This window comes from Macaca thibetana, chromosome 14, assembly GCF_024542745.1.
Source record: "Macaca thibetana thibetana isolate TM-01 chromosome 14, ASM2454274v1, whole genome shotgun sequence".
Taxonomy (NCBI): Eukaryota; Metazoa; Chordata; class Mammalia; order Primates; family Cercopithecidae; genus Macaca; species Macaca thibetana.
In genome coordinates, this window is record NC_065591.1 from 75,232,463 (window position 1) to 75,260,455 (window position 27,993).

Genomic DNA, 27,993 nt, shown 5'->3' on the forward strand with positions numbered 1-27,993 from the left:
AGTAGCTCCTTAGAGGCCATGGCCCTGTTGGCAGGGGATTTACAGAGGAAGGAGAATGTCTGAAAACTAATTTCAGGCCATCAAACTGGAAGGGATGTTCTTTGGGTCAATACTTCCCTAGGGGTTGCTGTAAATAAGGGATCTCAAGTCCTTTCTAGAAAAAAGGTTCAGAATAGGCTACTCAAAATATGGTGCCTTCATGTACTGAATACTTTAAGCTGAAGGAATTTGAGGAAGAGCAGGTTTTCTCCCCTGAAGTAGGTCATAAGACTCTCATGTGAGAGGTGCCCTTCCTATACCTGGAAGAAAGGAACATCCTTATCTCTGAACATGCCAAGAATAATATGAACAAACAGGCCTCGATAAGTTTTTCCCAATTTATTATACTTAGCTCATACTCTTTTATTTTATCACTTTCTACTCTTCACCAAACTTAATGTAAAAACACCCAGGCATAACCGTTTCTTCAGATCTTTATTTCCTTGTGAAGACTCCCATGTTATGTAAAACTTATATTAAATACATTTGTATGTTTTTCTCAATAATCGGTCTTTTGCCAGTCCAATTTATAGGGTCCCATATGGAGAACTCAGGAGGGTGTACAAAGAATAATTTTTTCCTCTCCTACACTAGTATCTTCCCAAACCCAGCACACACTAACCATTTACTTACAGAAGTCCACTTAGATGAGCCAACACATCAATCTTCTTGTCTTTAAGCAATAATTATTTTAGCTCACAGTGGTAACACTGGTTTACCTGTGAGCATCAGAAATCCTGATTGACAGTTTGCCTTTGGTTACCAAAAAAAAGAAAAGAAAAATTTCTAATGATAAAATAACAACACGACAAAATTAAAATACTAATAAATAAATATGCCAGACACTTTTGTATCTTCATTTTGTTGATGAGGAAGCTGAGACTCAGAGATCTGAATGAACTTGCCTAAACCAGTAAGTGAAGCTGGGACTTGAATTCAGAGCAGTTGATTCCAGAAGATGAGCTCTTTACTGTTATTTAACTGTTGTTATGAGAGGAAGGAGCTTCTGCATAAACCATAGGAATAAGGGGAGAGTCCTTAAGAAGAAGAATTAGAAAAGTAAATAAAACTACAATTATGGGAAGAAAAACTACAATTATGAGTCTAGATTGAACTAGATGGCTTCATGGTTCTAAGAGTCTCAAATGACTTAAAACTTGAATATGTTCAGGTTGCGCGTGGTGGCTCAAGCCTGTAATCCTAGCACTTTGGGAGGCTGAGGTGGGTGGATCACTTGAGGTCAGGAGTTTGAGACCAGCCTGGCCAACATGGTAGAACCCCATCTCTATTAAAAATACAAAAACTAGCTGGGTTAGGTGGCAGGTGCTCCACTACTCAGGAGACTGAGGCAGAAGAGTCATTTGATCCTGGGAGGCGGAGGATGCAGTGAGCTGAGATTGCCTATTATATTCCAGCCTGGCCAATAGAGTGAGACTCTGTCTCAAAAAAAAAAAATCTATATCTATCTATCTATCTATCTATCTATCTATCTATCTATCTATCTGTCTATCTATCCATCTATCTATCTATCTATCGATAGGTCTGAATATGTTCAGTAAACCAACCGTCAGATCAGGAACAATCATTCTGGGAAAGTTCTGTTGATTGACAGTGGCAGCAAGTGTTGTGGACAGAGCCCTGGACAGGTCATCAGGTAAGCTAGGTTCTGCCTCAACTAACTAGATGATCTTGGGAAAGTCACTTCCCAAATGGAGCTCCCTGGACCTCAGTTTTTTATTCACAGAATAAAGGGATTTTCCAAAAACAATTGTTGGGAACAACATGAGATCTGTGGTATATTGTATTAGTTTTCCATGCCTGTGTAACAACCCACTTCAAAAACTAATGGCTTAGAGTATCAACTATTTATTGTTTTTAAAGATTCTGCAGGTTGCTTGGCTTCAACTATATTGTTTTGTATTCTGTGTGGTCTTGGCTGGATTCTCTTACCTGGTTGTATTGTGCTGGGAAATTGGTTGGGGTTAGAACATCTAAGAAGGCTCCACTCACTCAGCTGAGGTGGCTGGAGAGGCTGGTGACTAGGTAGATTTCTTTATCCAATAGTGTAGTTAAACTTCTTACATAGAAGCCAGTTTCTAAGAGAGCAAAACAAGAATCTGGCAGGCTTCCTAAGGGCTAGGTCCAGAACAGACACAGCATCACTCTTGCCACGTTCTATAGAACAAAGTAAATCACAAGGCCAGCTTAGATTCAAGGGGTGGGGATATGGACTGTTGATGGGAGGATCAGCCCGTGCATACAGGGATAAGAGAAACTGGTGGTGGCCAATCCTAGAGACAATCTACACATACAATGAATAAAGAATTCCATGGTCATATAAGTGTAGGAAATCTGGGTAAAACACAATTAAGAAAGTTTCTTAACAGCAAGTCTTATTGGAGTTAAAATGCTCATCGAAGTGCCAAGAATAATATAAAGTAGGTAGTAATTGTAAATGGCAGTAAAAGGAGGGTTACAACTTTTGATTTGTAGCCTAACTTCACCCTTCCCGACCTTCCTGCTCAGATCAATCGATATGAAAGAGAAAAAAAATGTAGCTAGCCAACCAGGAAATATTTATGGTTAAACTGGCTATTATACACAATTGCAGTCTTTGAGAGATGTAAAATGTATCCAGGAAGTTGCAAAGGACCTGGACCAATTTCAGTATTTTCTCCATCCTTCATGGAAACAGATACTTTTCTTATTAAAGACTTCTGCATTAATAGGGACTCTGGACTTGTTGCTGAGCAAATGATTTCTTCCTGCCTTCAGAATCAGGTTTTTAATGAGTTGCAATTATAATAGTTGTGGGAAGATAATGAACTCTGGGATGACTTTTCAATTTTTGTCTCATATTAAGCAACTGGCATTTTCTTAACTCTCTGGTTAGCTCAAAAGCACAAAGATGACCCATCAGAGTGGCTGATGTTCTGCAGAGACTGTGTGTGTGTGGAAGCAGCCTCATGTGGAAGAAGAGAACAGGCTCTGCTACCTGCCTGACCTGGCTTTGAAGTCCTGTTTCTCTGCTTACTTCTTGGGAATCCTTGGGGAAGTTATAGAATTTCTCTGAGCCTCAGTTTTCTTATCTGTAAAATGAGGATTAAAAGTATATAACTTCTAAAGGTTTTAGATAGATTAAATGTAATATTACATGCTTATCTTTTTATTTCAATCACTCATTTAACAGATAGAGTGCCTAGTGAGTTGCAGGCAAGGTACTATGTGCAGGGTAGCTAGTCATGTGGGGAGCAAAGAGAACCTTCCAGGCAGAGGCAACAGCAAATTCTAGGTTTCTAGCATAACGAAGAACTTAGTGTGTTTCAGGATCTGATACAAGAACGATCAGTATACAGTGAGGGGAAAGCTGATTAAGGCAGGCAATGGAAGGAACGTGTAGGATGTAGATAAGAAGCTTCAACTTTACTAAACTCAATAGGAAGGCATTGTGGGATTCTGAGTACAGAAAAACATGGTCCAATTTACAATTCTAAAAGATCACTTCGGCTCCCTCTGTAGATTGGATTGAAGGCAAGCAAGAGTGGAGAGGAGGGAAACAGGAAGATATGGCGTAGTCCAGGAAAGAGTTGATGCTGGCATGTTCTGGGGTGGTGGTAGTGAGAATAAATATAAATTGACAAAATATTTGTAGTTGAACTGGCAGGACTTGATCGTGGACTGGATATCAAAAGTGAGGGAGACAAAGGGGTCAAAATTAATTTTTCTGGGTTTTGGTCTGGAAACTGGGCAAGCAGAGATTCCATTTTCTGAGAGGGGGCAAGGGCAGGTCTGCAGTGGGGGTCAGGGAGCGCTTCAGTGTGGGCATGCTATGTTTGCAAGAGAGCCAGTTTAAGATGTCAAGTAGTTGACTAAATGCCTGAGACTAGAGACCAGATCTGAGGTCTTGGCCGCAGATATGAGCTTGGGGTTGTTAGCATACAGACACGGTTTAAAGCTGTGGCACTGGATGAGATCAGAGAGAAGGGCAGGAGTGAGTCTTGACCTGAATAAGATTGAATAAAGAAGAAGGAGCTAGTGGCAGAATGAGGGATGGCCAGCGGGGTGGGGAAAAAACAAAAGCATGGTGCTGAGGAAGCTAAGAGAGGAAGGAGAATGTTTCTTAGAGAAGTATTTGAATGCTACAGAGAAGGTGAGCATGAGGAACAGTGAGTGGTCTGCCCATTGGATTTAGCACCATGGTATGGTGTGGGTAGAACCCAGACTGCTGGAAGAAAGAATGGGAAGTAAGGAAGTGAACATAGTACACATCGATATATCTTTTCAGAAAGCATATTAGCAAGAGAGGAATGGAGGAGGTATCTTAGAAGGACATGTGAGGTCACAGGAAGTACAGCAGGCATTCTGGTTGTTTCCCAAATACCCATTCTCCCCTTCTTCCTTATTACTGTTTTGGGATAGCAGAATGTTTAATTAGAAAACTATTTCCCTGCCTCCCTTGCTATTTGCGGAAACCAGTGAGATGTAAGTAGAATTCACTGGCTGCAGTTTCTATCTAATCTCTCTTAAAGGGACAGACTCAGCTATCATCTTCCCTTCATGCTTCCTAGATGGCAGACGTGATGGCCATATGGTGGCAGGCCAGGTCTCACTAACAGCTGAACAGGCAAACCTCTAACAACTGTTTCAGCACTGACTGAGTGGTGAAGTTAAATATTAAAAGCTGAAAGAGCCAGTGCCCTTATACAAAGGCTGGAATGTAACAAAAGCCCACCAAGAGTTTTACCTAGGTCTTTCCTGGGCCTTGAAGCATGGCGAGATAATGAAGGAATTCTTAACAGGACCCGTTTAGGATTAAACAAGTTTTATTGGGGGTCTGAAGAAACTTCCAAGACCTCTACAAACAAGTTTTACTGGGGATCTAAAGGAACTCCCTAAACCTCCATGATTTAGTAGGAGACAAGATTGCCCCCAGCACCTGGACCCATCTAGATTAAGTAATTTAAATTTAAGTCAATTTATGTAATTTACTTCCAGAGGAAGATCTTCAAAACTCAGACCTCAGTTATAGATTAGAAGTTAATCACTTGTGTCTTTAGATGCATACACACTTACATGTAGACATATAGCTTAGAAGGTATATAAGTTCTGGAAAGCTTTGTAATTTTGAGTTGGTCTGGCAACATTTTCCAGGCCTTCTTCCTGTACCTGGTTACAGAAATAAACTCCCTTCTTTTCCCATTTCATCTGCATCTTGTTATTGGGCTGTAACAATAAGCAGCCTGATGCTCAGTTTGGTCCAGGAACAATATGAAGCAACCATGAGAAGACTTCGAGGAGAGAAGCCCCAGTTAAGGAAACAAATAGATAGATTGGGAAGGAAACTAGGGCATCAAAAATATTTTTATAGATGAGATACCAGAGTATGTTTGCATGTTAGTGTGGGCCAGGGGCATGATGGCAGGACTGCGGCCCTTGAAAAGGCCAGAGTAGAGAGATCCTGGCATATGTTGATGACTTGGCCTTTGACAGGCTGCTGCAGAGGATGTAGGACACTTCCAGTGCTCCTTTCCTGAGGAAAATACCCTCAGCAACTCTCACATTCCATCGCCCTTTTCATCCTTTGTCCTTTTCCCCACAGACTAGAAACTTCTGTCTCTTCCTCCTCAAATTCATTTCTCATGCTGCTGCCACAGTGAGCATTCTAAAACGCAAGTAGGATTTTTAAAACACCGAGGAGCTTCTCATTGGTTACAGGATGAAGTGACATCTTGTCTTGTATTTAGGCATTCTCTCCTTGGTCTTTTCAGCTTCTGGTCTTCAGCATTTCCTAAGCATTCTGTGTACCAGGCATACCTGGCTGTTTGCATGTTCCTAAAGTTGTCTGTATTTTTCCCACTATATGCATTTCTTCATACTTTCCCTTGGCCTATACCCTTCTTTCTTTCTCTTTGCACAGATATACCTTCAAGGAGCATTCTCTCTCCACTCCCACCCCAGGCTCTCACTGCAGCTTCTCCAACTCTGTGAGCTGCCCAGAAGTCTCCCATAAAATATATTTTCTTAACTAAATTAGCTGGTTTATGATCAGAGATGCCATATAACATATAATTGTGGCCAGGTGCGGTGGCTCACGCCTGTAATCCCAATACTTTGGGAGGCTAAGGTGGGCGGATCACCTAAGGTCAGGAGTTCAAGACCAGCCTGGCCAACATGGTGAAATCCTGTGTCTACTAAAAATAGAAAAATTACCCGGGCATGATGGTGGGTGCCTGTAATTCCAGTTACTATTGGGAGGCTGAGGCAGGAGAATCACTTGAACCTGGGAGATGGAGGTTGGAGTGAAAAATTACATATATTATTATACATATGTAATTTTATTTCAGTGCAGTATCAGAGAGTTAGTCCCTTGCAATAATTTTAGACATTCCCTTGAAGCAAAGCTTATTCTCCTCAGGTGAACATTCTGTCCCTCAGGTTTCTGACTGCAGTTCTGCTCCTTGCCAAGACAGCATCTGGGTGAATGGGGCCAGGTTGTGGCTTACAGTGTCCTCTTGGTAGTGGCAAGGAAAGAGTCCTTTGGATTCATGTGGTGTCCTGAGATCATTCTGGTTGCCATGACAGTGTCTTTTGTTTCTATGACAACATCCCTTGTTGACTTGAGGGATGCTTGCCCTATTGGCATTTGCTTCTGAAGTCAAAACTGGTGTTGCTTGCAGCTCAGTTTCTCTAGGCATGGCAGAGGCTGCAGTGCTTCCTGGATGCCAACCTCACTCTCCACAGAGCCTCTCATGTTCCCCATTGGTTTTAGGTTGAGGGTGGGATGGGGCGTTGGAGTAGGGCTCAGCCTTCTATGCTAAGTCACCCCTTACCACAGGAGGTCCCATGGTTGGAATGCTGGCTCTCAGATTCAGCCATCTTCCAGTTTCCATTTTTAGGGCCCAATGGGGGACTCCTGGGTTCCAACATATCTTATAGAAAGAGCAGCTCAGGAGAGCTGAGCTCTGGCTGTCCCATTCTGAACATGCTATACTACTGAGTTTTACTCTGATGTGGCCAATCCCCAAGTTCTTATGGGCATGCCAGGGTGTCTGGTCCACAAGATGAGACTTCTTTTCTTTTCTTTTTTTTGACAGTCTTGCTCTGTTGCCCAGGCTGGAGTGCAATGGGTCAATCTCGGCTCACTTCCTCTCAGGGTTCCGGATAGGGCATAGGTCAGGAGCCCCCAGACCTAATTGTTCTCACTTATCAGGGTTTCAGCCCACAGAGAGAAACTGGAACACAGTTTGTCTACCTCCCCACCTTTGTTTCCTTTCTTCTCTCCACCCTCTGCCTTCTATAACCTTGGACTATAAGGAATGGGCTTCTCTTTTACTTCTGTTTCACAGTATATTCCTTTTTCTCTGCCTCTGACAATACTCTTGCCTCAGCCTCCTGAGTAGCTAGGATTACATGTGTGTGCCACTGTGCCCGGCTAATTTTTGTATTTTTAGTAGAGACTGGGTTTCACCATGTTGGCTAGGCTGGTCTTGAACTCCTGACCTCAGGCGATCCACATGCCTTGGCCTCCCAAAGTGTTGGGATTACAGGCATGAGCCACTGCACCCAGCCTCCTACCTCTAGTTTTATGGCTCTCTTATCTACACTATAGGGAAAATTCTATATCAAGCTGATATGTTAAACGCACATAAAAATTTTTAGAGTTTCAGACTTATTGCCTTGCTTTCAGCAGCTATTGTCTTTCTTTACATTTCTTCTTCAACAATCCAACTTTGCCTTTGCCCATCCCATTCTCCACCTGCTGCCAGCAAAGGTAAGTAACTTGGCTGACTGGAGAAGTACAGGTAATGTAATGTACACGCAAGTCTATGTTAGCATTTTCAAGTGTTTTCTACCTTTCACTAAATAATCCTAACTGATACAAGCAGCATGATACACAATTCTTAATTTGCCTGCAGATAAGTTAATCTTGTCTATTTGCTAAAGTCTTTGCGAGTATTATCCAAAAGGGAGTTGATTCAGAGCACAGAGAAAAACAGATGGGACAAGTGCCTTGGCAGTGGGAGGAAGGCAGGAACTCAGGTCAGGTTTGATGAGCAGAAGCTAACCCCACAGCTCATGATGCTGTGGAATGATGCAAACCACCTGGAACCCAAGTGTCACCTGTGGAGACTACGGGGCGCGGAGGCAAGGGAGGTTTGACAATCCTAGGCTATTGGATAAACCACTGCATTTAACTGAGCTGATCTACACATGAGTAGGATACTTTATGAGGCAAACTGAGGGCTGACTTAGTAACAATTCAAAATGCTACATAAACAAAGGAATTTTCACCTTCGGATTTTTTACTACAAACATTGTCTCCCTCATAAGTTGGGTTTGTTGCCCTTTATATCAATTATTCACTAATTATTTTTCCATGCCTCAGGTGTGTGAAACCCTTGAAGAATTACAATGAAGATGTTTACCATCAAGTGTGGAAAAAAGTAGCATGAGCCTAAGATAATCAAGAGACCATTAAATGCCAGAATGTGAGAGACTTGAAGGCTCTTCAAGACTTTCTTTTTTTTTTTTTTTTTTGCGACAGTCTCGCTCTGTTGCCAGGCTGGAGTGCAGTGGTGCAATCTCGCCTCACCGCAATCTTTGCCTCCTGGGTTCAAGCAATTCTCCTGCCTCAGCCTCCGAAGTAGCTGGGATTAGAGGCGTGTTCCACCATGCCCAGTTAATTTTTGTATTTTTAGTAGAAACGGGGTTTCACTATGTTGGCCAGGCTGGTCTTGAACTCCTGACCTCGTGATCTACCCGCCTCAGCCTCCCAAAGTGCTGGGATTACAGGCGTGAACTACTGTGCCTGGCCTCTTCAAGACTTTCTTAAGCAGAGGGTCCTATACTGGATCTGCTAAGTCAGAAAGAAATAAAGAGATGAAAAATGATTGGCATCAGGTTTCTCATTGTTGGAGTAAGAGTTTACACACAAGCCAGAGGAAGAGGCTCGATTGTTCCAGGTGGTGATGAATTAGACTAGAGATATCAGTAGAAACTCATGTTTAGCTTAATGTAGATACAGATGGTTGCATATATAAATGTTTCTATATCCACCGGTTACTATACACATATTCATTACCTTGCTCTGTCAGCTGAGAGGATCTAGAAGAAATGATGTCCCAGTAGCAAAGAATACACCCCGTCCCCAGATCTTAATTTTTAATACCATTCTCCAATAAAAGAGCCTTGGAGAAATGGCTGACTCTAGGATTGGTAGAACTGGGCAAGAAATATACAAAATGAGCCTGAGCCTCTTGTAGTACTAGAAACTAAGAAAATGCTCAAAAAATCCACCATAGTGGGAGTATGTCAAAGGAGCATCTTAGGTAACTGAAAAAGCTCTCAATGGACAAAGCTGAAACAATTTGAATAGCAAAATAAAGTAGTTCTGGATTATAATACAAACTATCAGAAAATATCCAAGAATCCCTGTTGATAGAAACAAATTATTGAATAAATACAGGCAAATGGACAAGTCTTCCATATAGAAAATTTTCAAATAATTCATGTAGCTGCTTTGCACTTATATTCGTCCACTTTAATACTGCTGTAAAGAACTGCCCAAGACTGAGTAACTTATAAAGGAAAGAGGTTTAATCGACTCACAGTTTAGCATGGCTCGGGAGGCCTCAGGAATCTTTCAGTCATGGTAGAAGGCGAAGGGGAAGCAAGACACCTTTTTCACAAGGTGGCGGGAAGAAGCGCCAAGTGAAGAGGGAAGAGCCCTCTATAAAACCATCAGATCTCGTGAGAGCCCACTCACTATCACGAGAACAGCATGGGGCAACCGCCTCCATAATTCAATTACCTCCACCTGGTCCCTCCCTTGACACCTGGGGATTATTTGGATTACAATTCAAGATGAGATTTAGGTGGGGACACAAAGCCTAAAAACATCAGCACTCAAGGATGAAAAGCATGACTCTCTACTCATTAAATGTGGGCTTCACACAGTGACTTCTTTCCAAAGAGTACAGTATGAAACAGAGGGAAAAAGAGTAACTTTACAGAAGAAAAACTTGAAAAACACTACCAGGGCCAGGTGATCAAGGTTAGCATCCACAGTAACGGTTGTGGACCCTTGATATGGTAAGAATGACACTTATCTTCCCAAAACCTGTAACCTCAGTCTATTCATGAGAAGAACAGCAGGTAAATTCCAGTTGAGAGACATTCTGTGAAATACCTGACTGGTACTTCTTAAGACTGTCAAGGTCATCAATAACTGAGAAAGTGTCACAATGAAGAAGAGCCTAAGAAGACATAGCAACAAAATATCACATAGTTCCCTGGTTAGAACCTTGGAAGGGAAAAATGTAAATGCCAAAAAAATCTGAATAAAGCATGGTCTTCAGTGAACAATGATATGCCAACATTGGTTTATTAATTGTGACACAATATTAACAATAGAGGAAACTGGGTTTGGGGTATATGGGAAGTCTCTGTACTATTGTTGCTATCTTTATGTAAATCTAAAACTATTCTAAAATAATGAGTTTATTTAAAAGTATGGCATGGCGGGGAAAAAATCACTGATAAATGGGAATCATTTTTTTGTATCTCTAAGTTTAACTCTCTAAGCCTGTTTATTATGTGGAGCTGATCATGTCCACATCACAAAGTAGTGGCAATGGTGAAATGAGATAATACACCCGAAATTCTGTGCCCAGCACAGAGAACGTTCTTGGTAACTTCTTTTCATTCCTTTTTCTTCCACCTCTCTCTCCCCCTCCCCCATTGTCACATAAGGCTGACACAGTGCTTTTAAGTAGCTTCACTTTGAGAATAGTCCATCCACTCTTAAAAGCCTTCTGTTCCTCCTGTCATCTGACAAGCAAATTCCTGCATTAATGCTTGCCAAGAAGTCCTTCCAGATGCTATCGTTGGCTTTTGGCAGAGTAACTCATTCTCAATGTGGAGTGTCGGGGTAGGTGACTCAGGTGGTAGGCAGATGGCTGTCTGCTTGTCCATCAGGCCAGCTTTCTGGCCCTTTGCTGGTAATCACTGCTCTCTGGACCAGAGCCTTCGTTCACTTTTACCAAGCCTGTCCGGCTAGCAGTAAAGGACACTGAACTAGGCAAGCTGAAGCCTGAGTGTGAGGCCAGCTCTGCCTCCAGCTGTGCAGTTGTAAGGGCATCACTGCTTTCCTGGGCCCTGATTTATTCGCCTTTAAAATGGGAAAGTAGCTAGGTACAGTGGCTCACGCCTGTAATCCCAGCACTTTGGGATGCTGAGGCGGGTGGATCACCTGAGATCAGGAATTCAAGACCAGCTTGGCCAACATGGTGAAACCCTGTCTCTACTAAAAATACAAAAATTAGCCAGGTATGGTGGTGTGCTCCTGTAATACCAGATACTTGGGAGGCTGAGGCAGAAGAAACGCTTGACCCCAGGAGGTAGAGGTTACAGTAAGCTGAGATCATGCCAATGCACCCCAGCCTAGGCTACAGAGGAAGACTCTGTCTCCAAAAACAAAATAAAATAAAATGGGGAAGTAAATGGCCTTGTTTCTTTCAAATGGTTGTCATGAATATCAGTGAGTAACCGTGATAATGACAACTGAGACTAGCTGAGTGCTTCCTGTGTAGAAGGCCAATTTCCATGAGTTTCTCACAACGGCTCTCTGAATGTGAGAGAGGCAGGTGCTGTTGTTAGTGTCATGTTTCAGTGAGAAACTTTGTCTTGGGAGATGTTAAGCCCCTTATACAAGATCACATGACTAGTAAAGACTACAGTCAGGATTTGAACCCAGGTCTGCTCTTAGGTCGGTGCTGTGACTCATGACATTGTATTGTCGCTTTGTCATCCTTCACATTGCAAGCCAAGGATTGCCTCCTCAGTCTGTGCAGTGGAAATAACCAGTCCTGGGTTTAAATCTATTGATCAAGTACTTTATGGAATTTTGCAACTCCCCTCTCCACCTTGGAATTGTCAGAGATTGGCTGGGTTTCTAAGTTTAAAGATGATGCCACCAAGTTATTTGCTTACTGTCAGAGATATTCCTTTTCCTCCTTTTCTGCTATTTGCTTTTTTGTTTTGTTTTGTTTTGTTTTCATCATTGAAGTTAGTGGCTCTCTTGATTATCAAAAAATACTTCTCTCCAATCTCTTTTCTTCATAGCTGATTCAGTTGTGTAAACCATGTATTGCAGATTTTAACACGCATGGAATCACTGGGGAATCTTGTGAAAATGCAGATTCTGATTCAGTAGATCTGGATAGGGCCTAAGATTCTGCACTGTAACAAGCTCCAGGTGATACTAATGCCTCTGGTCCCAGGACACCTTTTGAGGTGTCCATTCATGGAGACATAGGACTGGGTGATGTTTCTAGTGCTGCAGAGAGCTCTGTGAGCAGTTAGCAAAGGGGAAGGAGACACAGAACATAGGCATAGCCCTCTGCAGGCTCCCCAGGTAGCCTGGCACCAAGGCCGAACTCTTGCCCCTGCTCTGTGATGCTCTGTTTCCAATGGAACATAATTACAAACCAGAAGCTTCCTGTCCCAGGACACACAGAACATGCTTTCGTTGTTCGCCACACTATAATATGATAAGAGAGCCAGGCAAACCAGCAATTAGGGACTGCACTAGAAGTCTCTTCTTGTGGACTTGCTTCAGATTATTGGGTGAAATGCATAATTTCAGTGATGGTAGCCCAGGGGGTTGTTGCACTATTCAATCTCATTTCCTTTTACTGTCAGTAAGTTATCCCTGTGCATTGATCCCTCACTCCAGGAAAGTGCTGAGCCACATTTCTGACAGTGTTGACCTTTGTCTGAAACTCTGGACAAAATTTCAGGGAGTAAGATGATTAACTAAAAATGGATTAGGAGATTATCTATGGGTTTCAACGTCAAGGTCACGTCTTACCCTAAACAACTGAGAAGTTATTTGGAAAAATACCAAGGCAATTTATAGGCTCAATACATCAATTTTTCTCTTTCAACCACCACTCTTTCTAAGTCTTCTTAAGATGTTTCCTGGGCTAATAAAATAGGAACATATTTATCTCATAAAGTTGAAAGTTGAGTTTAACCTCCCCTTTAGTTCTTATTGCATGTTTTTGATTTAAGCATCCATCAGGAAACTACCCCTTCCAAGGGAATAAAACACTGCTTATGATTCTAATTATGTGCATAATGCTCAAAATTATATCAGAAAAGAAGGCCTCATTTCACCATTTTACTTTGAAGTAGATCTTTGATGCATCAAATAGTCTGTGTATTGCAAAGAAAACAGAAACTCTCCATTGCTGTAGTTTCTCCTATGAATACCTGGATTGTCCTTCATCCTGACCAATTCCCCAGGTTGTTTCTTGCTTCCTGATAATTCTTGCCACTTGTTAGGAATGGTGGTTCTGGACGACTAACCTCCCCATATCTTCTGCCTACCTTGCCTACCACCCTTTGTTCACCTGGCAAGTTAGTCTGTGCTAACCTGTCATCTTCACCTCTCCCCCAGGGATTGGGGGGGGTGGGATCCCAACTGGTATTGGTAGACCATTCAAATGGCCAGTGGGATTGGGTGGGGATATCAGGAGGTTGACAGATTCAGGAACACCATAGAAGAGACTTAGTTTTGCCATACAAGCTCTTCCCAGGGTGTGAGCAATGGGCAAATGAGCAGGTGCACATCTGATTCCTGGATGTGAAAGTTGCTCGTTTGGAGTCTTTATGTACTCACTGGTTTGTTTTAGAGCATCTGTGTTTTAACTATCTTTTAAAAATAGGTTTCTGCCACTAGGCTTACATTCCTTGAAAAGACAGAGAGTGCTCTGAGCGTTTATTTCATTTTCTACTTCACCATCTTAATAGAGCCTGGCTCCAAGCAAGTGTTTATTGTTTGCTGACCAAATGTGTAAGGAATGATAACTAGATAAATAAATAATTTAAAAAGCCAATTTTTTGGAACTGTTTTCCTTGTGGGGTCATTTTAATTAAGCACATCAGTCTTTCTTTGCATAAAATGTTGGGTAAATACCCCAAATTTTGATGAATTAATTGAACCCAGTTTCATATATGGCACATTTTCTGTAACCTTTTTTTGTTTGTTTGAGACGGCGTCTTGCTCTGTCACACAGGCTAGAGTGCAGTGGCACGATCTGGGTTCACTGCAATCTCTGCCTCTCAGGTTCAAGCGATTCTTCTGCCTCAGCCTCCTGGGTAGTTGGGATTACAGGTGCCCTCCACCACGCCTGGCTAATTTTTGTATTTTTAGTAGAGATGGGGTTTTACATGTTGGCCAGGCTGGTCTTGAACCCAGCCTCTGTAACTTTTTTTGTTTTTTTCCGACACCAAGTTTTGCTCTTGTTGCCCAGGCTGGAGTGCAATGACACGATCTCACCTCACCACAACCTCCGCCTCCTGGGTTCAAGCAATTCTCCTGCCTCAACCTCCCACGTAGCACCGCACCCAGCTAATTTTGTATTTTTAGTAGAGACAAGGTTTCTCCCTGTTGGTCAGGCTGGTCTTGAACTCCTGATCTCAGGTGATCCACCCACCTCGGCCTCCCAAAGTGCTGGGATTACAGGCGTGAGCCACCATGCCCGGCCAGCCTCTATAACTTTTTACTCTGAAGAATTTCAGATGGTCAAGAGTGCTTCTCCAAATGTTGAGGAAAAGGACTGCAGACTGGATGCCCAATTTGTTGGCTCAAGTAAATTAGGATGAGTGATGATGTTATAAGAAACCAGTCGGGAAACCAAGAGGAGAGAGTTCCTCACCACAAGGGTTATTCATACCAGAAGTGCCAGATGACGGAGAATGGTGCATGCATAATTTCTGCTGAAAGATTACTAAGAATATCAAAGACACAGGTGTGGCTCACAAAAATCCAACAATCCAATTAAGATCCAACCTTTTAGCTTGTTGGTTTCACAATTTTGTTAGAGAAATCAACTGTTCTCTGAGGGACTAATTCTGTTAGTAAGAAACTGTTCGTTGTAATTTGCTATGTAGAGCTTTAAGAATTTGAAATTTTTAATGCCTGCTGAAAAGAAGGTGTTTTTCTTCCTTTCCTCTTCTTTCAGATTGAAATAGTCAATTATATTTTGATGGAATGAAACCTGTTCTGTATGTTTGGCTCATGGTATGGATGTTAGTTTTCTGCTGTTCAAAATTCACACAGCTCATCCTTCCAAAGTCTTGAAGAGGAGATGTTACCTAATTCAATTGTCCACACAAGACAGGGACCCAGAACTGGAAAGACAGGATTATAGGGGTGGGAGAGAACTACTGTCTCTCATGGACCTTGCTTTTCAGGCTTTGAACAGTTTAGACCAATAAGGTTCTACTGATGCCTTATACCTAGATGTGAAGCATGTTGTAAATCATTTGTCCTTTGAAGTTTACAATTAAGGAGTAATCAAAGCCACACTGAGTCACTTCCGTTTGTATTCCAGCCTGTGATGGAGACAGCAGGCAACTAATGTAGCAGGTGCTGAGTCAAGCATGGATACAGCACCTCTCAGGTGTGCTGCAACAGAGGAAAGGGTCTGACGAATGGTCTAGCTATGCTTGAGGGATGCCTGGGTGGCTGGGGAAAGGTAGCCTGTGTCTCTCATGTCAGCAAGCCAGGGGCTGAGCACTAAGCTCATACCATAAATAAGAATATCTTTTATTTCCCTTTTGGTATCCCCAGGCTTTAGCGAAGTTTACCCAAGTTTTCTAGCTTTGTCCTAAGAGTGCTCAGGGGCATTAGGGACAAGGCCTGGACTTGATGCTTTGGCTGTAACATTAGAGAGGGAAGGGGATCTGTCTAATGATAGCCATGGTGCCTTCTGAGATGTCCCTAAGGGAAAGGTGACAGAGAACAGAAATTGGGGTTATTATTCATAGAACACATCCTCCCTTGACAACTTTAAAGACGATGGGTCTCACTGTGGCTCCCTGTACAGATGTTCCCTAGCTTTGTGCCTTGGTGAGGCTTTTAAATTCTGTCACTGGGTGTATGGCCTCAGAGTATCTACAGAGATCACAGGTTCATAACTAGCCCCTCTTAGGTTCAGAGATGTGTCGGCCACTTCTAGCTTTTGAGACTTCTAGCATGATCATGGTTTAAAAACTGTTTTGCAGACATGAAACAGGACACAGAGAAAAGTTGAATGCTCTTTTGGCTTCTTTCCTTATGAACACATCCATTATTGAAGGGAATCTGGCTTTGTGTACAGTGTTACCATTAATATTAAACCAGGTGAGACTGTGCAAATGTTGAAATTTGCATAATTGTCAAAATTTGAGGTCCACATTGGTCTTGCAGCCTCAGTCAATGTCTTCTTATACCATGTCTGAGAGTCTCTGTTCACTACCCAGCACCAAGGACAGCTGTAGGACACCTGGCAGATTCTTGATGGCCAGGACGGCATGAACAACTAGTCTGGCTTCCCGAATGGCTGATTCAATTATGTGATAGTTTATCATGAAACAAAGCACAATCCAAAGCAATTGCTTTGATGCAAAATTTCACCCCTCTCGTGAGCAGAATTTGTTTTGGTTCTCTAGCTGTCAAACCTGGCTAAATGTCAGTATGATAAGGCTAAATGTCAATATAACAAGGCATGTATTTAACCTGAAGTGAACAATTTAGAACATTATCTGGCAGATCCAGATTCCCAAACCTGACATTTTCGATACAGTCAAATCTTTGGAGCAACAATGTGTATAAGACAATGATACCTCCTCCCCAGTTTATGCCTTTCTTTGCATAATGTTTCAGATAAGAAAAAAATTATTTTTCTGTATTCTTAATATCTTCTGGAATTCCACAGTTTGACACTGGGAAATTGATTTTTCTCCTTACATAGCTGTGAGCATCTTTAAAAATCTATCTTTTAATACATTGTTCACTTTTGGAAAAATCCTGATTAAAAGCAGGCAAGATGGTAACCAAATATTTAAGACTATGCAAAAACAGCACTTTCACTTCCTCTCAGCAGTGCCAGTACTACTCAGGGCATACCCATCCTCATTGCATTTTAGCTCTGGAATCAGAGACAAAATTGATAAAAATAGACATGAATAATTCTATTCCTTATGAAATAAGACAAATTATGCTTTGGGAGAAAATCATTTGCTATAAAGTATAAAATGTTTTAATGTTTATATCTCATAATAAAACCATGACACATTTATAAACACTCTATCAGGCATTTTTACAATGGGGCCACCCACCGCTGACAACTAGAAACGCAATAAATATGCACAGACACACTGAGTATGAAATATACATCTTGATTTTATAATCGTGTGTGCTTTATTTTTTACACAAATGGAATGGAAGTGTTGAATATTTACACTTAACAGGAGTGTAAGCTGTGCAGTGTCTCTGTAAACTCCAGCCCAGGCAAGGAGTATTCCCACCTCCCTCCCATCCTGCACTACAGCTCGATGGAGAAACATCCTGTCAGAGAGAAGCACAAAACTGTCATATTGAAAGGATCTAACGGGTACAGCCTGGTGCACTCAGAAGTTAAGAAACACTTAGGAAACACAAACTCAAAAAGGAGAGAAGAAAAGTCTGCCATCCCATTGGGAGTCAACCTTGTCACTTGGTTGTCTGTCCTCATGAGTTGCTAGGGAGATACTGTACTCTTTAGATGATCTTTGTCTAAATTGTCCGCCTGCCTTAGCTTTGTCCTCAGCTGTTACAAGAAACTGCACAGCTGTACAAGAAATGATTTCCAAAGCACAGGTTTCAGTGAGGAAGGATATTTACAGACTTGAGTGTGTGTGTGGGTTTCCAACCACAGTCATTCATACTCAATGTAACATGTGTGTACATGGTATACATACCATATATACCATACGTACACAGAAGTAAAATGTATATCACAGAATTCTGTAGGGAGTCCCCTGGCAAGTCAGCTGTCACAGGAGGTACTCCACATGCTTCAAGGGAATTGATCTTTTTCCCCCTAGGAGTGACAAATTAATGTGATCAACTTAGGAATTAGCCTGAGTCCTTGACTTAAATATATTTGTAGGAATTTAGGCAGGACCAAGACAGGAAAGAAGAGATTTCATTTCACCAGCAAGTCCATTCAGTCTCACCAGAGCAATCACCAGCTGAAAAGCAGAAGGGGCTTCACATGAAAATGGGAAAAAGAAAGCTTATGAATGGGAAAAAAATGTCTCTCTCCAAACCAAGGTGATGGCATGGCTTCAATGAGGAGGAAGAGGTTTGCTGTCAGAATAATTGGGGCCAGAGTCTGCCTTTATTGAAAGGAAGTGTCCTCAGAGCCATGCGGTAGTGCTGGGAGTGGGCTCGCTTAGGAGCAGCGTTCAGGCAGAGGCACTCAGGCGCCGGCAGGGCCCACAGCACATGCATCATCGCTGCCAGGGCAACGGTGCAGGCTGGATCCGGGAGGCGGGCTGGAGCAGGCTCCAGGTCAGGGCCTCACGCTCAGCTTTGCTTTCTGGGCTGAGTAGGTGAAACGGCGACCTAAAGTATTTGTGTCATTAGTCCAGTGCACGGACTTGCTGTCTGAATCAGCCATGAGCCCTTTAGAGGACAGAAAAATCAATACAGGGATGTGCGGGAGAAGATGATCAGAGATGCGAGGAGAGGAGAAAGGACAGAAGAGGAATAAGAAGGGCAAAGGAACAGAGACTGAAGGAGAGGTGGACAAAAAGAGAAAAGGAATAGAGAAGGATTATAGGAGAAAGTCAACAACTCAGAGATGGTGGGAAGGAAGAATAGGAAAAGGAGAGGAACCAAAAAAAAAAAAAAAAAAACAAAAGAGAGAGAGAGATGGAATTAGTCAGAAATAGAAGAAGGAGGAGAGCAAGGAAAAGAATGAGGAAAAAAACCAGAGTCTCGAGCCAGAGGTTGGAGAGTTCTTTCCTGGCTCGGAGTCCTGAAGGGCTGGCAGTAGGATCTAAGACAGCGCACAGAGGCACCCGAGTGCGGCTTTGTGAAGACAGGCTCTTTAAGCAGACAGAGCCAACCCAAGAATTTGGGGCTGGGAGAAAAGGCCTGCAAATAAACGGCCAAGAAATCCCGCAAAAGGCCTGCAAATAAATGGCCAACAATTCTGTGGGAGGAGAGCAAAAAATGAATGCCTCTGCACTTAGCTGACAAATGGAATTTTGATTTTGGTAAAGCTGAGAGCCCCGTGGTGCTACACATTGTACCAGAGCATGAAAAATAGCACCAGTTACACGATCTGGCACTTTTCTGAAAGGGCCCAGCATGTGTGAAGGTGACATTGCACCCCCAGCAAGCCTTCAGGTTGGAGAGAGCTCTGGACAAAGTTTGCAGTGTTAGCACCAGTCTGGCCCCAGGCTCCGAGTGCATTTGCACCAGATGTAATCTGGGTAACTTTCATGCCATTTCCATACAAGTCATCAGATTTGCTGCAAAATACACCAGTTCATTGGAGCCATAGAGACATCAACATTGGGAAGTGCAAGACAACACAACAAATGGAGGTGTAAATTCTATAGGAAAAGACCCTCTCACCAATTTGCTTGGTGATTCTTCAAGCAAATATATATGTATCTATATAATTATATAAATCTACATAAAAAATCAGTGCAAATGCCAATTCTAATCTGAAAGCATCTACACTAGGAAAATAAATAGTTATATTACTACAAAACCAAGGGTTGGTGGTTCAATTTGATTGTACTCAGCCACAGCAATACTAGTAAATGAAAGCACATCACACGACCCGCAAAAACATCTACTCATTAATGACAGTCTTTTAAATAAATGGTTGCATGCTCAGTTGAGAAACCAAAGAAGTTATCATGGTGGCCTAAAAATAGAGCTGGGATCAGGAATGGCATTCTGGTGGCAGAAAACTTCTGGGAGCAATATTGATGAAAGTAGGCCTTGACCTGAAACTGGCGAATTGCAGACATGGACATATCTTTAACATTTTGAGCAATCTAAGGAAGTCTCTGGAAATTTAACTTTCATGAGAGGGAAAATGCATTGCTAGCCCTTCCATTGGCAAAGGAAGCCTCAAGACTATGGGAAGATGCATAATTTTGCATTTCTGTGTTTGTTTTGCTGACTGCAGCCAGGCAGACAATGATGTTTAGTGTAAGATGAACAATGCCTGTTTTTGGAAAGAGACTCTCATTCTAAGCTCTGATGTTCTTACTGTGAAGAAGCCCCATCACACTGATGGCTCTATCTCTTGCTTTCCTACCCAGCCTACATGCTGGTTTGCTGCACAGTGTGGCAGAATCCCTGCCAGGTCTGGATGTACCCCAGAAATAAGGCGATGGGGCTTAGTCTGGGCATGCACAGAACCCAGAGTAGAGTGGTTATTATCACTGAAAAGTCTCTCTCTAAACACCATGGGCAAAAGCAATGCTGATGTTGCCATCCACTCTAAAGTGGGAAACTAACTTTTCTAGTTCAGTTTATAGGCTTTGGGAGGTTTCTTTTTTTAAATCATCATTATTATAATTGTTAAAAAATAAACTTGGTCCAGGTGCAGCTCCAAGAAAGGCAGTTCAATTGGTTGAGCTCAAAGTCATTAATTGTCTTTCCTTGTGACTCTCTTTGCCCTGTACATAGAAACAAAAAAGTCTGCACCCCTCACCCCCAACCAGACACTTCTCTCTCTTCCTCAAAGAAATAGTGCATCTAGGAACAGATCTCCCGTTGGCTCTAATACCATCTCTGGATGTTACAAAACTGTCAGTTACTCTGTAAAACAAAAAAGTACTAATCCTAATTACTCATTGTTGGCCAAAATGCTAAATGGTCCTTTAAGAATTGTATGTTAGTAACTAGGAACAAAGTTATTCAACTATTTGCATGGCAGGCTCACGTTATTTAACTAGAGAAAAGCAAAAACTTCCCTTTAGATCATTTGCATAAGTTTGTCTCTGAAAAGCCATCAGCATAAAAAAAATGCATTAACCAAATGTTTTCCAAAAATATCCATAAGGGCAACTCATTAAGGGATGTGCTCCATGAGAGTGTATCACTAATGTGGAAGGGAGGTGAGTGAGGAAGAAGTCTTTGTCAGACTTGAAAGGAACTCAGATGCTCTTAATGGATCATTGGCAACAAAAGGGAGAGTGCAACTTTCAGTTCTTGAATTTGATCATCTGCTGATGTTGCATACATTTAGTCTTTCAATATTAGTCTTTACAAAATATTTCACAAAACTTTTTTAACCTATAGAAATTTGTTTCTATACATTTAATATATTTTTATTGTATAAATTATTCTCATCTTTAGTGCCTTCTTTCAGTCTATAAATGGCAAAATAGGCAATCAACAATCATAAAGCTAATTCCAGGTGGAATCCCCTCCTGTCAGTGAGGTTAGTCCTCCATACACTTGCAAATTTTATGAAATGCTTGTCTTTGCAGATGCCAGTCAAAAAACTACACACTTATCCTTCCCTGATAGTATGTCGTCTCCAAAGGGACTCCTTTCTTTTTTCCTTCTTTCTTTCATTTGCTTGTTAAGAAATCAAAAGATGTGCATAGTTATAAAATTCGAAGTGTACCAATTACAGATGTGGGTAATGGGAAGGTTGGTGAGGTTCGAGTGCTGGCAATTTTTCTTTAAAGCAAAAGACACAGAGAGCTCTGCAGCTAAATCAGCTCTGGACATCAGCTGGGGTGAGGAGGCTCTCATCTCTTGGGCAGAAAGCCCGTCAGAGGTTCATCCCTACACCTGGCACTTTGAGCAAACCAAAGCCTTCCTTCATACTGCAATGTCTTTTCTGTCCCACCCTTTGGCCCCTCTGTTTCCTTCATGGCTTCATACAGTTTGTGTTGTACATTCATAAGAATTCACATTGACTGCAAAAACATAAATGCAACAAAAACATAAAAGCCTCCAAGTAGTATGTTATATATATTTTGTTCTTCTAAATGCTCTTCTGTCGTTGTCAGAGGCGCAGTAGCTAATTTATAACTTTTCCTTTGAGGGAATCCAGATGAAAGGCCCAGATTGCTCTTCAATAACAAGCTTGCATTGGTTATATATATCTTCTAAAGTATCTCCTTGGACAATAGCTATAACAAAAGCAAACATCCAGAATTAGAAATCATTTCCCGGATGGTGAAGAACAATCATCACTCACACATTGGAGGCTCAAATCAGTAGCAGACAACTCATCAGGAAGCTTCATATCATTTTTCATTAGTAAGAAAAAGCAGAGAATTCACATTAGCAAAGTTACATTCATGATTTTTAAAAATGCTTTCAATGGATATCCTGGATCAGTAACAAATGCATCACAGTCTTTGCACTTTCTGCATGTCTGTCTGTAGTCCTGGACAATGAATCACTCATCTATTTAACCAATATTTTATGGGTGCCTACTCTGAGCCAGGCACTAAGCTAGGCATTGATCAATTTTCAGACTGAGAGCCCCCTATTTAGAAAAGAAAACTGGCCTTACAGTGTCTATATTTACTTACTTTGGCAGCAGCAGAAATTCAGATATTGTAGACACCGAGGAAATAATAAAGATTTTAGAAGGAAGTTTAGTTAACCTCCCAACCTTCAAAGCCCTTAATAGGAAAACCCAATCATTCCCGAAATCTCTGGTAAATTGAGATTTTACCATACAGGGCTATTCATATCGAGAATACCGTCAGTCCACTATTTATAAGGAACATAAATAGGAAGAAATATAAACAAACTGATCAGTTGTGTATTTCCTAAAACACTAAGTCACTTGGAGTAGATTTTAGTACATTTTGTTGTCTCATTTGAACAAAACTATCTTGTAGAAAGATTTCCAAAACACATCAATATTATTCATGACACTATGTCTTAAAAATAAATTACTACTGAAAGATGATTTAGACATTTAAAAACAATCCTCAGAATATATTAATTATTGTATTGTATACCAAATATAAACCACTGTCAAAATGTACACTGTTTTGATTGTTTTTCCTACCTGGATGTTCTTTTAGGATGAAACATAGCTCATATCTTGGTTATTGACAGAAAGATTACTTAATATTATCTGATTCAAGATATTTACAAACTGCTAAGACATTGACACTTTCTATATTCTGAATGAGGTAAAAAATAAAACATCTAACTTCACATATGGTAATCCAGGAAGAAAGTTCTTGGGTTTTATTTATTTATTTATTTTTTATTTTTTGAGATAGAATTTCACTCTTGTCGTCCAGGCTGGAGTGCAGTAGCACAATCTCGGCTCACTGCAACCTCTGCCTCCCAGGTTCAAGCAATTCTCCTGCCTCAGCCTCCCTAGTAGCTGGGATTACAGGTACCCGCCACCACACCGAGCCAGTTTTTTTATTTTTAGTAGAAATGGGGTTTCACTACATTGGCCAGGCTGGTCTCGAACTCCTGACCTCAGGCGATCCACCTGCCTCTGCCTCCCAAAGTGCTGGGATTACAGGAGGGAGCCACTGTGCCCAGCTCGAAAGTTCTTGTTTTTAAAACACTGGGAACCAGGTGTAAGGCAAATTTCACAAAGTCTGATTACTCAGTGTTCTATGAAAGCATATAGGAATAGAGAACTCAGAACTCAGGCCATCCAGGAGAATAAAAACCTCTATTCCCCTAACTTCATGTTTCCAAGGAAACATTTAAAAAGAAAATAAAAACCGTTTTTGGTTGAGACATGACACAGTGAACTAAAACATGAGGAAGAGTTTCAAGCATCTTGTTCACGTGCTGCTGATCGGTGATGGGGACACTGACGACAGCTCATGGAGCAGGGAACAGAGGCCTCCAGGTTTCTCAAGAGTAACTGCTTTGGACACTGACCATTTTGAGCCCTAAAATTTTGTTTTTCATGTTTTCTGATGATATCGGGGACATAGTTTAATGAGGTAGCAATGCCTAAAATCCTTTTCATGGTAGGAGACAGCTCAGGGGCATCCGCTGCCCATGGTTTTGGGTAGGGCTGGTGGGAACGTGGGAGCTGGCTGCAGCTGAACTCTCAGGAGAACCCACGGCTTTGCGTCAAAATGGGTGAAGCAGAGGGAGGCTCCTTGTGAATGAAACAGATATTAGGGATTCTCAACAGGAAGGTATTAGGGCACAAGTACACCAGGCCCAGAGCCCTCTCTATGCCAAATGTCAGACAATTTATCCCCTTTCTCACACTACCAGGGTAAAAGTGAACTTACCTGTAAAATATTCTCCAAATTCTTGTTCTAGCTTAATTGCTCGATCATAGGTTTTCTTGGCTTGTTCCTCTGTTAGACGCTTATTCATCTCCCTGGGAAAATAAGGATTTGTATTAGAACATAAAGGGAATATTCCAAATCCTAAAAAATTAAAATATATGGCAAAAATAAATCCTGCAGAAAGCATAGTGTAATCTTAGCAACAGCTTTTTAGTCTTCATTCAGGACTCCTCTGCGCTGGAATAATTTCAGCAACAAGGACTCCCGGCCAGAAAGCTCATTCTCTCAAAGGGCAGTCTCTTGCTCCCACATTGGATTAAAGCCAAATATGCCTCCTTATGATTTGCAGTCACTGGTCCCTGTTCTGCAGGGACCTAATATCCACCATGGTAGGCCCTAGGATATTTCAGTAAAGTGTTTAAGTGTGTCTTGAGGCTTCTACTTCTTCAGAATAAACTGTCCTATTGCTTCATCTATCCCCTCATTTGATGTGATTTCTAAATCTGAATTTTCCTGGTCACCCTTTCTTGGAGTTTGTCCTAGTGTATGTCAGACTCTCTGAAATGTGGGAGAGTAGAATGGTAGTTATCAGAGACTGGGAAGGGAAGGCAGGAGGGGAGATGAAGAGAAGCTAGTTAAGGGGTATAAAATGCAGTTAGAGGAATATTTCAAAATAGCTAGAAGAGAAGAACTGTAATGTTCCCAAAACATTTCCAGTGATGGATATTCCAATTACCCTGATTTGATCATTACACATTGTATACAGGTATTAAAATATGACATATACTCCAAACATATGTACAACTATTATATTTAAAATTTTTTAAAAGTCTCAAGGATAAATCAAGGTGGGAGAGAAATGAAAAATTCTTGAATTCTCTCTAAAACCTAATCTATTGATTCTTAACTACTGGTAGCTTTATCTTTCCAGGTCTTCCAGGTATTTAAAAAAAGAGTCCAGTCAAATGCTATCTGCTTGGTTGATCAGGATGCATCACAGGTGCACGCAGAATTTCTGAAATCACTACCGTCTTGCATGCTGCTTAAGAAGCCAGAGATCTGGGTCTGGAACATCTGGCCTTAGTCAATTCCTTTCCAGAGCAAGTAACGGAGGCAAGAAGGGACATGCTTAAGACTGTGTATTTAACAAATAGTAATCTGGGGTAAGAACTCAAGGTTTTGGTTTTTTAAACCAATTTTTTAGTTAGACTTCCTACTATACAAAGACTTGATATCTTTCAAAAGAGGCTAATTTGGAAAAAAACAAAATATTGATGTTAGACATTAATGTCTAAAATATAAAGAAGTGGGAATTTCCTGAACTCTTGTTGCTAAACTCATCTTGTCCTGAGGGCGAGTATGTATAATTTTTCTTCCAAACATTCTCAGCCCTACATGCTGTGAATGGATGTTACTTGTGGGTGGAGAAGATGCTGGGCTAAACCAAGGGCTGCCCTTCAGAGAAAGATATTTGCTCCAGATGTCAAGAAATCACATGGGCCAGGTACAATGGCTCACATCTATAATCCCAACACCTTGGGAGGCTGAGGCAGGTGGATCACTTGAGCTCAGGAGTTCAAGAACAGCTTGGACAACATGCTGAAACCCTGTCTCTGCAAAAAATACAAACATTAGCTGGGCATGGTGGCACATGCCTTTAGTCCCAGCTACTTGGGAGACTGAGGAGGGAACATGACTTGAACCCACGATGTCATGACTGCAGTGAGCCATGATGGCACCACTATACTCCAGCCTGGGCAATATGGCGAGACCCTGTCTCAAAAAAAGAAATCATGTAGTTCTGGATCTTCTTCAACTTGACTGCCAAAAATTCCATCTTCTCTGAATTACCTTTTTACTGATCATAGCAATAACTTAGTTTAGGTTTTTATCCTCTAACCTGTGAATTTATTTTGTCTCCTTGACTGATCAGTAATTCTTTGAGGGTGAAGACCATGGCTTGTTTGTCAGCATGTGGCATGGAGTCTGACTCAACACTTATTTGTTGAATAAGTGAGTAAATGAATGAATGAATGAACAAATGGGGAGCTAGATAAATAAACATAATTATAAGATAGTTGAAGACAGAAGTAAACACAGAGCATCATGGGAGCAGGAAGGTAAAAGCAGACCGGAAGTGACAGGGTGAAGAGACATTGCCACGTGGGAAGGGAACAGAAGTCAGATGGTGGCACAATATAAAAAGAACATCCCTTTCATACACATCCTTGATTTTATGCTCCTCTGAAAAGTCAGCTATGTATGTGCTAATAAGCTCTGTGATTTGATGTGGATGATGCACTTGAGAAATAATGTGTGTGATGATGTATCAATGCGTAAATGTGACAGCTGCCATGCTTTTGTTCCGGCTGACCTAGCATTCACTCCTCCCTGGGGAATGGGCAATTCATGGCAGCTTTGCTCCTGGAGTAAAAGCCTTGGAAAAGAGTGAACTGTAAAGTAAACATCCAACATTTAATAGTTAGATTGCATTGGTCTGAATGTCACCATCACTGCGCTTAAGACCCATGAATATGGCTGCAGCAAATTATGTCAGATTCACTGTCCTCATTGTGAAATCCAGCCTTTAGTATGTTTAACTTTCCTTGGTGATAAGTGGCTGTGACAGTGCCCTAAGGCATAACTAAAATAAGTCATCTCATAGTTGTGGAAGGCAGTAGACCTTCTCCTGTGGAGTGCCAGATGGGACTGTCTCCGAATATCGCACTGGACCAAATGTGCCACTGCTGTCGTTCCCTCAGGCCTCACTCCCCTGGGAAGCCATTTATCCCACTAAGTGTTTACAATATGAAGATTTATTTTTCTATTTCTGAAACAGGCCTTTAAGATGGCTGTTCCCAGGAGGTAAGGACTATTTTTCTTCTCTTATTAATGTTAGCATTACTTATATTTATGAGGCTCTTTACAGATTATAAATCAATTTTACATTAGGAAATTTGTACTTGCTTAATTCACTTTGTTCTATGCCCGACACAGTATCCTATATAAGGAAAAATTTAATACGTGTTGGGGATGATAATATTAAGAATCATTATTTTATCATTAGTACATATTTTTCCACGCGCCAGCCATAGGAAAAACTCTTTATATTATAATTTAATACCTAAATTCATGGGGCTGAAGGTACTGTCAGTGACCTCCCAATCTTATTTTTTTTATCCTGGTAAGAATCCTTGTCCATTTTTTGTTTATGGGACTATATTCTGCTTTCAAGACACATCTCTGGCAATTTCCCCAGAGCTCAACTATGTATTTAACTTAATTCTCTCAGGCTGCCATTCCAGCTGCTGCAGTTTGCTTGGCTTCTTTGTCTTCAGAGGAGACACAGAACAGTTAGCTAATATCCTCTGCAAGCAATTGCTTTCACCGCTGGGATTAAACAATTTCCATTTCTTCAGTCTTTCCATAAACATTGTTTTCCAGTACTCTGTGGTTCACTCCTGAACTCTGTCAAACACTATGGTCTTGAGGCCTAGACGAAGGCAATATTTGATCAAGGCCCTTATGACAGACACATTGGCATTATCTCTTGCACTGTCATGGAAGAGGTGCTGTTTATATGTTCTATAATGATAAAATAGTTTTATTCCTTTAAAATGAAGTAATTTTATATCTTTTATAATAATAATGGGTATTATGTATTGAGTACTTACCGTATGCCAAAGACTATATGAACAGCTTTACTAAACTCCTAACCTTGTCATTTAACCTTTATACTAGCTCTATGAGGTATTTATTAGTGTGCCTCGTTTAGAGGTGAGGAGCTAAATCTTAGAAAGGTCAAACAATTTGCCCAAGGTTACTTAACTGATCAGTGGCAAAGCAAAGAACCAAATC

The 27,993-nt window shown here is 41.3% G+C and overlaps 2 protein-coding genes and 1 pseudogene across 30 annotated transcripts in view; all 3 read right to left on the reverse strand.

Annotated features, from left to right (window-relative positions):
* Nucleotides 1–27,993, reverse strand: part of CCDC90B (coiled-coil domain containing 90B) — a 695,243-nt gene that overhangs the window by 178,601 nt on the left and 488,649 nt on the right. The window lies entirely within an intron of this gene.
* LOC126934929 (uncharacterized) lies at nt 17,268–19,333 on the reverse strand (annotated as a pseudogene). The gene has a single exon (XR_007719141.1). The product of XR_007719141.1 is annotated as an uncharacterized LOC126934929 (transcript).
* The window catches only part of DLG2 (discs large MAGUK scaffold protein 2), a 2,230,265-nt gene continuing 2,219,539 nt past the window's right edge, over nt 17,268–27,993 (reverse strand). For all 28 annotated transcript variants that reach the window (XM_050755793.1, XM_050755797.1, XM_050755794.1 and 25 more), the window contains 2 exons: nt 24,136–24,227; nt 17,268–22,029 (listed from right to left, as the gene is read on the reverse strand). In XM_050755793.1, the coding sequence (XP_050611750.1) occupies nt 21,923–22,029; nt 24,136–24,227 (199 nt within the window). In that variant the 3' untranslated portion in view covers nt 17,268–21,922. The remainder of the gene's footprint in view (nt 22,030–24,135; nt 24,228–27,993) is intronic.